This window comes from Nerophis ophidion, linkage group LG01 (genome assembly GCF_033978795.1).
Source record: "Nerophis ophidion isolate RoL-2023_Sa linkage group LG01, RoL_Noph_v1.0, whole genome shotgun sequence".
Classification (NCBI taxonomy): Eukaryota; Metazoa; Chordata; class Actinopteri; order Syngnathiformes; family Syngnathidae; genus Nerophis; species Nerophis ophidion.
This window is the reverse complement of record NC_084611.1, coordinates 67,046,120-67,060,853: the sequence shown is the minus strand read 5'-3', so window position 1 is coordinate 67,060,853 and position 14,734 is coordinate 67,046,120. Positions and strand designations below refer to the sequence as shown.

The 14,734-nt window shown below is 39.2% G+C and overlaps 1 protein-coding gene across 1 annotated transcript in view; it reads right to left on the bottom strand.

The window, feature by feature from the left end:
- dnah6 (dynein, axonemal, heavy chain 6) overlaps positions 1 to 14,734 on the bottom strand; it is a 159,677-nt gene that overhangs the window by 87,017 nt on the left and 57,926 nt on the right. The window contains exons 42-44 of the mRNA XM_061909242.1: positions 4,864 to 5,089; positions 4,594 to 4,737; positions 1,541 to 1,698 (exon numbers count right to left, since the gene is read on the bottom strand). Of these exons, the coding sequence (XP_061765226.1) occupies positions 1,541 to 1,698; positions 4,594 to 4,737; positions 4,864 to 5,089 (528 nt within the window). The remainder of the gene's footprint in view (positions 1 to 1,540; positions 1,699 to 4,593; positions 4,738 to 4,863; positions 5,090 to 14,734) is intronic.

The following is a 14,734-nucleotide window of genomic DNA, read 5'->3' as shown; positions in this document are numbered from 1 at the left end:
CAGCTAATCAGTTAAAACAGGCAAATATCGGCCACCTAACATCTCTACTATTATTAGGCCATACCCACACGAACATGGATACTCTAAAAACACATATTAAAACCATCTCCATCCACACGGTTGTAGTTTCAAAACAGTCTATGTCCACACGCTAACACATACACCTGCTGTCATGCAGATTGTGTCCAAATCCTGGTAAAAAAAGCCACAGCTGACATGGTGTCATTACACCTCTGTTAATATGATAATGTTTTTTGTGCTGTTCTAGACGTGCAAAGACATGTACGTTATCTTTAAATTCAGCTCACACTTGAACAGAGCCTAGGAAACGTGAATGTTTTTCCAAGTGCCTAAAGCACACATACGCGCATGCTGCTGTGAAAACTAACACTTGTGGAATTATATAATACATCTAATCATCAATATAGTGATATATTCCATGCATAATGAAGTGTACATTATCTTTAAAATCAGCTCACATTAACAAAGAGCCCAGGATACGATATTTTATTTTTAGTTCCCCAGGTACTTTATAAAGTGGACGCATGGTTGCTCCCCCATGTACTGTAAAATGAAAGTGAAGACATGCCATAAATCTCCGTTTAAGCCATCCACACACATGCACTGAGGACAGATTTTGAAACTCTTCACCCTGCCAGCATAAAAAGTGTGTGCTTTCAAGGACAAAAAGTATGTGTTTGCGTGTGGACAAGAGGCTAAAACGCATAGAAAAAGTATGAGTTTTTATACTATCCATGTTTGTGTGGTTATGGCCATACTTATGATGAATTTAAACAGTAGAGTAGTTTTAAGATACGGTCTGAGTATGTGATTTTGCTGCTAATTAGAGTCTACTTTTAAATCTGTACGATTTAATAGGGGTAAAATATCAATACAGTTTTTCCATCCATCCATCCATCCATTTTCTACCGCTTGTCCCTTTCGGTGTAGCGAGGGGTGCTGGAGCCTATCTCAGCTGCATTCGTGGGGAAGGCGGTGTACACCTTGGACAAGTCGCCATCTCATTGCAGGGCCAAAACAGATAGACAGACAACTTTCGCACACTAGGGCCAATTTAGTATTGCCAATCAACCTATACCCAGGTGCATGTCTTTAGAGGTGGGAGGAAGCCAAAGTGCCCGGAGGTAACCCACGCAGTCACGGGGAGAACATCCAAACTCCAAACAGAAATACCCAGGTGATAGAACCCAGGACCTTCGTATTGTTTTTGTTTTATATATTTTTTTAAATGTTGTCCTGTTTTACCTTAGGTTCACAATGAACACCTGAAACGTGATAACCAATTCATAAAATCGCAAGTTGATTCAATATTGTAACTTTGACACAACTTTCTGAAAAAGCTGACACAAAATCTGGCCCTTTAGGCCGCGACAATCACGAAAAAAGCACCCAAAATTCGAGGACTGATTTGAAGTCGTAGACAAAGATTATGCTGATATTTTACACATGCACAAACGGAAACACAAACACATCACATTTAATATCAGGGATTACTTTGGTTTATTGCCAATGTTGGTACCTGTATCTCTTTCCAGAAGAAATTTTCCCTGTCATAAAAACCAGAAAAGTCCTGAAACTGACGCAGGAGCTCGATGGGCGGCTGTGAGCCATAACTGTCCAGCTTCGGCATATTCAAATCGTCCACAAACACCACAATTCTCTTGTCCTTTGGAGCGCCTACACACAAGAAACAAGTACGAACATTGGAAGAAAGGACAAAAACATTGATGCTTTCATTGAACGATGACATACTGATTAAACCAATACAGTGTGTACCTTGCTATACAATCTGTCTCTTGGCTAATTGTAATGCTTTAAAGTGCAAGAAAGAATTAGTGTTACTAGCCTCCCTAATACAAGTCGGTAAAGTGCATGTCACAGTGAACCCCGTAAGCGGCAATCAAAACATCCGGTCTTACGATATTGCATTATCTTATTTTGAGGGTCCAAACACAGATTAACTTGATTTTCATTCATTTCAATTGGCGACAACATATTCAAGGTAGAAACTGCGTCACATAACTAATTAAACCTGGTACAACTGTATCTGTGTGAACACATGAAGTCCAAAAATTGTAACCTATTTTATTTTTTACTTCCCACACAGTTTTGAATGATTAATGTTTTTTTGTTGCTGTTTTTTTACGGCTCTCAAAGTAAGGCGATTATAATGAGCTAACACTAATTACTGGCACAATTTATTTTTTTGATGCACGATTAACATTTGTCACAACAGTCAGTGTTTTATTTTGAGTTTGTTGGCATTTTCATGTATTTTATGATTTAGTTCCGGCATTGCGCTCTTATTCTGGTTTCTCTTCCTGATCCAACTGCTTCAGAGCGCTGTTAAGTTCACCTGATTTGTATTAGTAATTGGACATCCTTCTAAAGCCAGCCTCGCGCTTTAGTCAGAGCTTGAGATTTGACTGCTGTGGCACGATGTTTGTTTTTTTCATGCCTCACCGTAACTGTAGCTATGTTTTGAGTTTCCCTCACTTGTTTCACCGCACTAGTGTTCTGTTTTAGGTGCACTCCCCTGCATGAGTGTGTTTTTTCAGAGTTTGACTACTGGTGTCATTAAATATTCTTTTACCTGCAAGCTACATTTGTACATACCATTTGCATCTTGTAAGCATGGCAACTACCGCTAACATCCGGCCTCGCAAGTGTTTAAAAATGTATAATGATTAATAAAACATTAAACAAATTGTCGAGTCCCATGAGATCAGTGGTGTGCCGTCAGGGCCAGCAGGGTCTTCTCTGCTGGCTTAACATAACCAGAAATCCTGATCATAATTAAACATAATTTTTTTTATTTTATTTACTTTCCCTAAATATCTAAATGTATTCATATTCTCTTCATGTCATATTATGGGCCTTCCAGCGCTGTTGTTTCTAAGTTATATAGTTTTTATCCAATTAGAATTTAAGTAGCTTATGTTGCCATGCTGTACCAAATCTTCCAAAGCGTCCGTGCGCTGTAAGTGAACAGGGACATACAGTGATTGACAGTTGCCATAGACAATCAGATCACGAGTTGTTGTCAGTAAGGCCTTCTATATGGCTTAAGGCAGATATACAGGTATATTGTGATGTTATGAGTTAGGTCAGTGGTTCTCAAATGGGGGTACGCGTACCCCTGGGGGTACTTGAAGGTATGCCAAGGGGTACGTAAGATTTAAAAAAAAAAAAAAATCTAAAAAGAGCAACAATTCAAATATCCTTTATATACAGTATTTATTGAATAATACTTCAACAAAATATGAATGTAAGTTCATAAACTGTGAAAAGAAATGCAACACTGCAATATTCAGTGTTGACAGCTAGATTATTTGCGGACATGTTCCATAAATATTGATGTTAAAGATTTCTTTTTTTTGTGAAGAAATGTTTAGAATTAAGTTTATGAATCCAGATGGGTCTCTATTACAATCCCCAAAGAGGGCGCTTTAAATTGATGATTACTTCTATGTGTAGAAATCTTTATTTATAATTGAATCACTTGTTTATTTTTCAACAAGTTTTTAGTTATTTTTATATCTTTTTTTCCAAATAGTTCAAGAACGACCACTACAAATGAGCAATATTTTGCACTGTTATACAATTTAATAACTTTGAAACTGATGACATAGTGCTGTATTTTACTTCTTTATCTATTTTTTCCAACCAAAAATGCTTTGCTCTGATTAGGGGGTACTTGAATTAAAAGAATGTTCACAGGGGGTACATCACTGAAAAAAGGTTGAGAACCACTGAGTTAGGTAACATAAGAACTTCATTACCCAGCATGCCACAGTAGTGAAGAGCATGCGCAGTAGCCGCGTTTAGCCATGCTGGCAGCGGGATGTTTTACATGAGCACCTTGCGGAGTAAACTTTAAAAACTCAACAAACACGCCTCGTCTGCATCTTTAACGATTTGACAAGACAGCACAAGTATTTGCAAGGCCATTTTCAAGAAGGATATTTAAAGAGAAACTACATCTTGTGGTACGATGTTGGCCAACCCTGCAAGCTCAAATGGGTTCTACAGATTGTGAGTTCAGATATTTTATTTCTTAACTTTTTATGATTAATATGTTTTTGCAATTTAATAGTAACACATAAATTATATTAAAATTGCTGAAATGGGTTTATTGATTTTTAAATGCGCCAGAAAATAACCTGTTATGTACACTGTTGGTGGTGATTTAATGCCCAGTAGATAAATAGATAGTACTTTGTGGATTCCTTCAGGAAAATTAAAACTAGTACGTAAATGTAGTTTCTGTTTAGCATTTCCCCAGCAATGGTCATGTGGTGACATAAATTATGGTATTTGGAGAGGTAATCATTGAAGACGAACATCACTAAAGGCCTAGGTGGGAAACGTACGACCCGCCACTGCATGGGATAGTATTAAAAAATTTAAAATGATCTGTCTGCGGTATACTTATGAACGATTAAAACAATGTCTATACATCTGTGATTAATTTTGAGTAGTAATGTTCCAACTAAGTTCAAAATGAGAATAATATAATATGTGTTAACATAAATATAATTTGACAGTCCCAGTTTTTGTGTTTTTTTTTACCAAGCATATTTTTCCTCTTTTTTTCCAGCTTGGACTCGATGATTTCTTGTGTGCGTGCAGAGGAAGTCTGAGCAGAGAAGTTGATATACACAGGAACATAGCCACAGTTCTCCTGGATAGTGTTGAGAAGACCTCGAGCTATCACTGACTAGGGAAGACACACATTTACTTATTATTTTAGTCAACATGAAACGCATAACGTATTTTCACAAAGTGATGATTTGAAAAAATATCCATCAAGACAGCAGAATCTAAATTATTTTTTTTTACTTGCCTTCCCCACTCCTGTAGAGCCAGTAAAGAGAACAGAATGGCGGACAGACAGCAATTTTTCCATCAGATAGCCATAGCGGACTGTGTCAGTCGTAGGAACCAGCATTTCAAAAAATGGCTGCTCGCTGTCGTACACAAATGAAGGGATTATTTTCTCCCATTGCATCAAAGACCCTTTGGCAAAGTTAATGTACACATCCCACACGGCTCCATTGGTGGGGAGCTACAAAAAAACACAGTAAAAAAAATTGTAAATATAATGCGGATTCAGTTTTTTCAGGCATCATCATCTTTTTTGTCCCTCTTGAAAATAAATGTTGCTGCATTTAAAATAACATTCCTAACCAGGGGAGCTCTTTATTTGTACCAAAAATATGAATTTAATTTCCTTTTAGTCTAAACAGATCAACATCATTTGTATTTCTAAGCACAAACAAATAATTACATTCTGTAATCTAAGACTATTCATCCCATAGGTTTTATTAGGGATGGAATGGTTTATGAAAAAAATCTGAACTGTTTGATTAACCTGACTCAGTTCAAGGTTTTAGGACCATATAACTGTCGAACTCATACCAGCATACAGACCAAGCCAGTGATCAGTGAGATCAAGAATATGGCCACAGGAAGAAAAATAAGCACTACGGAACTGTTTTGACACCACACACTGGGACATCTACAGCGAGGCAGCAACACAGGATGGAAAGAGATATTTACAGGAATACACAATCTGTAATCAGTTACATCAACAAGTGTACTGAGGATGTGACAGAGGTAAGAACTATTAAGATGGGTGCTATTCGGAAACAGTGGCTGGTCGAGCAAGTGTGCTCATAGCTCAGAGGAATTCAGAGCTAGAGACTCTACGGCAGGGGTCACCAATCTTTTTGAAACCAAGAACTACTTCTTGGGTACTGATTAATGCGAAGGGCTACCTGTTTGATACACCCTTAAAAAAATTGCCAGAAATAGCCAATTTGCTCAATTCACCTTAATAAATCTCTCTCTCTCTCTCTCTCTATATATATATATAAAAAATTAGTATTTCTGTCTGTCAGTCCATCGTACATTTTTTTCCTTTTACGGAAGTTTTTTTGTAGAGAATAAATGATGAAAAAAAATACTTAATTGAACGGTTTAAAAGAGGAGAAAACAGGAAAAAAATGAAAATACAATTTTGAAACATGGTTTATCTTCAATTTCGACTCTTTAAAATTCTAGATTCAACCGAAAAATAGAAGAGAAAAACTAGCTAATTCGAATCTTTTTGAAAAAAATGTAAAAATAATTTATGGAACATCATTAGTCAGGGGTTCAAATCCAGGCTCGGGATCTTCCTGTGTGGAGTTTGCATGTTCTCCCTGTGAATGCGTGGGTTCCCTCCGGGTACTCCGGCTTCCTCCCACTTCCAAAGACATGCACCTGGGGATATGTTGATTGGCAACACTAAAATTGGCCCTAGTGTTTGAATCTGAGTGTGAATGTTGTCTGTCTATCTGTGTTGGCCCTGCGATGAGATGGCGACTTGTCCAGGGGGTACCCCGCCTTTCGCCCGATTGTAGCTGCGATAGGCACCAGCGCCCCCCGCGACCCCAAAAGGGAATAAGCGGTAGAAAATGGATGGATGGATGGATCATTAGTAATTGTTCCTGATTAAGATTAATTTTACAATTTTGATGACATCTTTTAAATAGGTTCAAATCCAATCTGCATTTTGTTAGAATATATAACAAATTGGACCAAGCTATATTTCTAACAAAGACAAATCATTATTTCTTCTAGATTTTCAAGAACAAAAATTTTAAAAGAAATTCAAAATACTTTGAAATAAGATTTAAATTTGATTCTACAGATTTTCTAGATTTGCCAGAATAATTTTTTGGAATTTTAATCATAATAAGTTTAAAGAAATATTTCACAAATATTCTTCGTCGAAAAAACAGAAGCTAAAATGAAGAATTAAATTAAGATGTATTTATTATTCTTTACAATGAAAAAAATAATTTGCTTGAACATTGATTTAAATTGTCAGGAAAGAAGAGGAAGGAATTTAAAAGGTAAAATGGTATAGGTGTTTAAAAATCCTAAAATCATATTTAAGATTGTATTTTTTCATTAAAAGTGTCTTTCTGAAAGTTATAAGAAGCAAAGTAAAAAAAATAAATGAATTTATTTAAACAAGTGAAGACCAAGTCTTTAAGATATTTTCTTGGATTTTCAAATTCTATTTTAGATTTGTCTCTCTGAGAATTAAAAATGTCGATCAAAGCGAGACCAGCTTTCTAGTAAATAAATATAATTTAAAAAATAGAGGCAGCTCACTGGTAAGTGCTGCTATTTGAGCTATTTTTAGAACAGGCCAGCGGGCAAGTCATCTGGTCCTTGCGGGCTACCTGGTGCCCGCGGACACCGCGTTGGTGACCCCTGCTCTACGGCATATGCACAAGACGCAATCATGCCTGAGGAAGTAAAGGTGTTAAAAGGCACATACGCTGAACAGCCATTTCTGAAGCTAAAGATTCACATCGCTTGCGGCAGGTAATTCACCCCATCACTGACTATAAACCCACTCCCCGACAGACGTGTCACTCTGACCCCGTTTCCAAATAAATTGAAAACATTTTCTGCACATCTTGAGGCCAAAAACAGCAAGGATGCATGAACACTTCTGCCAACAAGCAGACACTACGGCTTGCAACACCTGGAGTACTGAAGGCCCTGGCTAGCGTCCACCCACGCAAGGACCAGATAACGTTCCTGGATGTGTTCTCAAAAATTGTGCTGAGCAGGTGAAGGGTGTTTTAAAGAACATCTTCAACATCGCACTCCAACAGGCTGTCGTTCCCACCTGCCTCAAAAGAGCCGCCATCTTTCCTGTCCCAAAAAACACATCCTGTCGGCCTCTCTGATTTGTCTGTAGCGCCCACACCTATTGTAAAGAAGTGTTTTGAACGCCTGATCATGCAGCAAGTTACCTTACCGGAAAAACTGATCCACAGAAGACGCAATTACCAGCATTCTCCACCTCACGCCAGGTCTTCTTGAGCAGAGAAACGCCTACGCCAGGACCGTGTTAATAGATTTCACCAGTTTCTTCGATACCATTATCCCGCAGCAGCTCGTGGAAAACCTTCAGCTACTACAGGTGGACAACAGCATCTGTGACTGGGTCCACAACTTTCCGACAGCGACAGCAGGCAGTCAGGTTGAGCTGCCGCCTACTACAGACCATCACGTTGAGCAGAGGTTCCTTGACGGCTGCGTCCTGAGCCCTCTACTCTTTAGCCTGCTCACCTTTGACTGTACTGCCAAATTCAGCAACAACTCTGTCTTGAAGTTTGCAGACGGCACAACAGTGGTCGGCCTCATTAAGGACAACAGTGAGTATGCAAACACATTGATGATGACCTCACTTCAACCACTAAAACCTTGGTGGTCGTTTTTCCCTCCGCAGACTCAGAAATCTGACCACACACCTCACCACCTTCTACAGAGCACAGTTGAAAGCATCCTAACACATGGCTTTACCATACTGCAATGGACACAAAGTGGCTTAACAGACTGGCCAAGACAGCCAACAAAATTAGCGGTGCCCCACTCCTTTGCCTGATGGAGCTACATCAGAAGCGCTGCATCAGCAGCACCACCTCCATCATCATGGACTCACTTCATGCCTCCCACCACATCTTCTCCCTTTTGCCATCAGGGAGAAGATACAGCAGCATTGGCTGCAAAAATAGCAGAAAGCTGAACATCATTTTTCCCTCGGCTGTGAGACTTATAAATCGACTGTTTCCTTTCTCCACATAAACACCTGCCCTCACCCCCAACAGCTCATCACCTGTCGTGTTAAAAGACTGAATGAACTAAAAAGAGGACGGTTTTATCTGATTTTATTGGTATTTTTCACTTTTACTGCCTATATTTTTTTCTATCTGATGTATATCGTGTATGAATATTTTTTGTTTTGCACATTTCGCTGATTGAGAACTGGATTTTTGTTCCTTTGGCTAAAAAAAAATGACAATTCATCTCTTTGACCTTGGCGTAACTTGAAACAGAGTGGCATGCATAGGAAGTCTCCCTCTATTTACTTTGTTCTGTTCAAGGACATCATACAATGAATATACCCTCTGTTTCTATCTTTACAAATACACACACATAGTATCTTATTTAGGTTTTGAGGGTCACAGGTGGTGCCAGAAACGAAACAAAGCGAGAGTGGATGTGTGTGTTTGTGTCCAAAACACAAGCTTAGGTTTTGATGGACAATGCCCAAACAGCAAAGCGGGGGAAAAACATGTGTAAAGAGACCATTTTCAGAGAATGCACCCGACTTTAAGTATAATCTTCTCTCCAGCGCTGGTATTGCTACTTCAGTATTTGTACTTACTTTGTCAATTTCTAATGTTATTCTTCTTAAAAGGAAAGATCCAAACAATTGGTGCTGTGACCCTAATTGTTTGGCTGTCTTGCACGAGTCGACTCTTGGGCAGGACCCCACCAACCCTAGCCCCCTGGATAATCTCAAAAAGGTAAAAAGACTTGTTTCTTTTTTGAGTGATTGGTAATTCTGATGTGGAGCTGGAAGTTCGTCTCGTCTGGCATGGAAGTTCAGCTAATGTATATGTAAATGCAAAGAATGTTTGGGGAGTGAGTACATACATATTGATACACCAAAACATATACGGTTAGGGAAAACAATTAAGTGTCCAATCAAGGTTAAAAACAGATTGAATTCAAAAAGACTTAAATTGTAGGTCAGAGTGCCAGAAACCTACTTGTCTTGTACTTACAGGCACCCCAGAAGGACACTTTATAAGGGCCAAAATCCTAGTGGAATTACTTCCGACCATTACCAAAACAATCCTTGACTTCAATTCGACTGCTTCTGCATTGGCTTTGGCGGGGTTATGCTGTACATTTCCTGGTGGGATCATTGCAGTGAAAGACGCTCTGAAATTCCTTACCCCTTTCCTTTAAAGACACCTAGGATGTTGACTTCCAGGCTTTTGGTAAGGACGCATCCATGTATTACTATGCAAATACCCACACATATACCACCACCACCCATCCCACACCTTATATGCTTCACCTCTCACAGTATGATGGACAACGGAGCATCGGCCCTGTTAGCTGCAGCTTCAGGCCGCATGTATTGCTCCCTCCACCCGTTGAAAGTCTTGAGTTTAGAATGTAGTAATATGTACTGAGGTGTTATTTCCTAGTCCCAAACTGAACGGCAGCTTTGGATTTGGCCTTCTTTTTCTCCTCCTCTTTCCTCTTGTTTTCCCTTTCTTATCTTTACCGGGGAACCGCAAACATGGCGACCCAAACAGCCCGCTGCCCTGTCTACCCGTCATATACAATATTTTTCGGATTATAGGTCGCTCCGGAGTATACGTCGCACAGGCCGAAAATGCATAAGAAAGAAGGAAAAAAACATATACACGTCGCACTGGAGTATAAGTTTCATTTTTGGGGAAAATTTATTTGATAAAATCCAACACCAAGAATAGACATTTGAAGGTTTTTTAAAATAAATAAAGAATAGTGAACAACAGGATGAATACGTTTACGTTATATGACGCATAAAATAACCAACGGAGAAAGTGCCCGGTATGTTAACGGAACATGTTATGGTAAAGGTCTTTCAAATAACTATAACATATAGAACATGCTATACGTTTACCAAACAATCTGTCACTTCTAATCGATAAATCCGATGAAATCTTCTTTCTCGATGTCGCTTTTAAATAACTCTGCCAACTCCAAAGGTACAGTATGCGCCGCTTCCTCTTGTCGTTTTCTGCTGCATATTTCACTACGTCCAGCTTGTAATCTGCAGTACATGATTTCCTTTTTGGTGCCATTTTCGTTCAGCCCCTTCTCAGTTTTTATAAGTTACCGCCAACGTTGAAATGATCCATCTTAATAGCTACTGCAGTAGCATATAGCAGTTAGCATTCCATGACCCACAATGCACTTCTGCCATGACCCTCCCCCGCCGAATTCTTATTGGTTGACATGTGTGTGACGATTGCTGACATTTTCATCGTCACTTCCGCGAATGAGATAAACAATATTATTTAATATTTTACGGTAATGTGTAAATAATTTCACACATAAATTACTCCCAAGTATATGTCGCAAACTATAAAAAAAACTCCGAAATATAATCCGAAAAATACGGTATGTGTATTTATGTCTCTTGGATGGGTTCCCTGTTGAAATTCATTGTGCCTTATATTTTTCCCTCCTCTCTGGCACCATGTAGGTTTATGTAATTTTTAAAATCATTATTTTCATGAACTTGTTCGTACAATTTGGCGTTTCTAGTCATGAGTTTCCTAAACATTGTTAACAATAAAGTTGTGTTGGCAACAGACCAATTCTGCTACCGGCCTGCCACGTTTGTTGCATGGTGATAAACATCCGGCTTTGTCAAAGGCGGAAGCGGCATCACTCTGATGTAGTACACATGCGCGGTAGGGATGAGTGATATGGCCTAAAATCTATATTGCGATATGTATTGCAACCTCTTGCATTAACGATATACAATATATCACATTATATTATTTGGCATACAAATGATAATAGAACTATTTCAAAACGGGCTACAAAAGCTCCTAATTTGGCAGCTGATATATGCATCAACATATTGACTGATTTAAAAGTGGCTTTGCTGCACTGTGAAGAGACATTAGCCCCTACCGAGAACGCAACCTTGCATTGAGGACTGCGTGTTAATTTTTTTGTTGCTGTCAAATTTGTGAGTCTCAGCTATAACGTGTCATCATCATGCATTATCACAATATACCAATAGTATTAAAAGCTCTGTGGTCCGCCAAATTTATATTGTATTGTGTATTAGGCTCCAGCACCCCCCGTGACCGTGAAAGGGACAAGCGGTAGAAAACAGATGGATGGATGGATCTATATTTATGATATTATGGTGCTTTTATTCCGATTATTTGTGTAAATGTAAACATGGCTACGACTGTAAATCTGTCAAGAATAAATAGGTATTTTAAAAAGTGCACATTTCCTCCACAACAGTGGAAAGATATTTTTAAAAAAGTCTGTTCACATAAAAACACATTGGCATCATCGGCTTTTATGTATATTTTGTCAGAAAGAACATCCACAGATGAGTCTCACATAGCACCTTTGATCATCAAAATACTGATATGTTAGATGCACATAGGAGTGATTTTTAAAGGTGAACGACATCACTCTGTCCTGAGAGTCTTAACTTCACAGAACTTTACCAAACATTCATCAAAGGAGCCATAGTAATGTGGGCAGAAATGGTACTGCAATCAAGGTCAAAATTATGTAGTCCCCTCCCACTCTCTACGAGTGAGGTTGACAGATACGCAGCCACATCCGACTCCAAGGAACTTCAAATAGCAATCGACAAGTCCTTCACTGTAGCTTTCTCTTGTTTATTCTTACTAAGTAATCATACCACATTTTACTGATGTCGATTAGCCAAATGTATTTGTAAAGTTATGCAACTATATTTTAGTCGGGATTCGGGACATATTGTTGCCATTACCCTGCTAAAATGTCTAGTTTGACCTTAAGGACCACCATCAAAATAATTATATATAATAATACATAGTGCACTATATATCGCATAGGCCTACTTTGATGGCACACTCACAAAGACATTTTCAAAACAGGTCTGTGTTCGGTAGAGCCTACGCAGTTTGTATTAAAATTTATAGAAGGACACGAGTGTTGCTGGCCTTGCTTTTTCTTTAAGTACACGTTTTGCCGTGCACCTCTTTATTTTATTTTATTATGTTTTTGGAGAGTGCGTGTTTGTCCTTTATTTTTTACTTTGATGGCAAGCCAAGGCCAACAGTAAAATGACTGCCACATTTCATTCAGCATAACTCCATGTTGCATCCAACCTGACGCACTGCGTTCTCTTCCATTTACGCACATCCCCATCTTTCAGCGCAGAGTGCAATTCTCTGACACATAAATAAATCATATAGCCTACTACCATGTCAATACACAAAGTAGAAAATTATTACATATATATTGTAATACATATATAAATACCACCCCATATGTACCTGGCGCACACACAGTAGCAGAAACCGCAATTAGCCGTGCTAATGTTGGAACCCATTTCCTCTCAATATCAGCATAATGAGAACGAAATAGGCACTGACACCACCCATATCTACATAGGTTTTAATTGTCGAAAATATCGACATACAGGCTAACGGGTATATATTTTCCCCCGTTAGCCTATATGTCGATGTTTCATTGATCGGGCTAGCATTACACTAGGACAGGGGTCAGCAACACGCGGCTCCGGAGCCGCATGCGGCTCTTTGACCACTCTGATGTGGCTCAGCCGCATACTTGCCGACCGCCCGGAGAAGTCCGGTAGATTTCCAATTTTAATGTCTCTATTTGAAATCTTCCGGTTAAACATTTTACGATTTTCACCCAGACATCAACTTTGACTGCGTGTCGTGATGACAATGCCTCTAACACCCTTTCTACATGTCATCGCGCCAGGATTTTCACCATGCTACCTGCGTGCCGGTTGTCCGGTCACATTTTGGATGCGACCTCTATCTGAACACACACGCGACTGCAAGGCATAATTGTTCAACAGCCATACAGGTCACACTTAACCGACGCACGGAGGGGTGGGGGTTTCGGATGGTGGTAGGTGGGTGTATAATGGAGCCCAGAAGAGTCAGGATACATGGGATTCTGGGTATTTGTTCTGTCATGTTTAAGTTGTGTTATAGTGCGGAGGTTCTCCTGAAATGTGTTTGTCATTCTTGTTTGGTGTGGGTTCACAGTGTGGCGCATATTAGTAAGAATGCTAAAGTTGTTAAAACGGCTACCCTCAGTGTAACCTGTATTGCTGTCGAATAAGGATGGCTTGCAGTCTCTTATGTGTGCCTGCAATAGCCTCGTCAAACAATTATTTGGGCTCGGAAGCTATTTGTACAAGCTGTAGAGGGCAGAAGTGACATCAATTTACGCCCTTATTATTGTTCATTGGGTGAACACCAGCGTACATTCGAGAGAATAATTACTCCGAAATTCGGGAGTCTCCCGGGAAAATTGGGACGGTTGGCAGGTGTGACGCTGTCAAGCAGCATTCATATAAAACTCGAGGGCCACACTAACGTTAAATTTTCATGTTAAGGTGCGAGGCCGCGTGTCTCAGACTCCTGGTTTATACAGTGTTATTTCATTATAAATTTCAAAAGAGTTATGTGGCTCCCATTGTTTTCTTTACTTTGTGAAACGGGTCAAAATGGCTCTTTGAGTGGTAAAGGTTGCCGACCCCTGCACTAGGAGCTGAGCACCATCACACTAAGCATTCGTTGCACGAACATAGTAGTTTTGTTGGACAAGTTCATAGACTGTATTGGACAATAAGTTTTACATACAAAATGTCCATTTCCATTAATTAATTAATTAAGTTATAAGAAAATGTAAATGCCTTATTTACCTATCAAATAGGAAATTAGCAAGTTTGGTGTCAGATGAAAACATATTCTACGCCTTAAATCATCTCCATCTTTCAAATCCACGTTTTGTTCTTGGCTTTGTCACAAATAAGTTGAGAATCACAACAATGCCTTTTAGATTTACTAAGGTCTGACATGTTTATTAACTTTACCAGTGGCAGTAGCCGGATGAAGAGGACGGTGCGTAACTGGCAACCTGGATGTGAAACACTCGCAGACTTTCTAATTGGTCAAACCGTAGGGTGCGAGGCATTAAAATTAAAACAATAACAGGATTTTGGAACTGTAAATCTAATTTTGAAATGAGCCTGTCCCGGCTGTACTACCATTATCAGTTATGAAGGTATTTG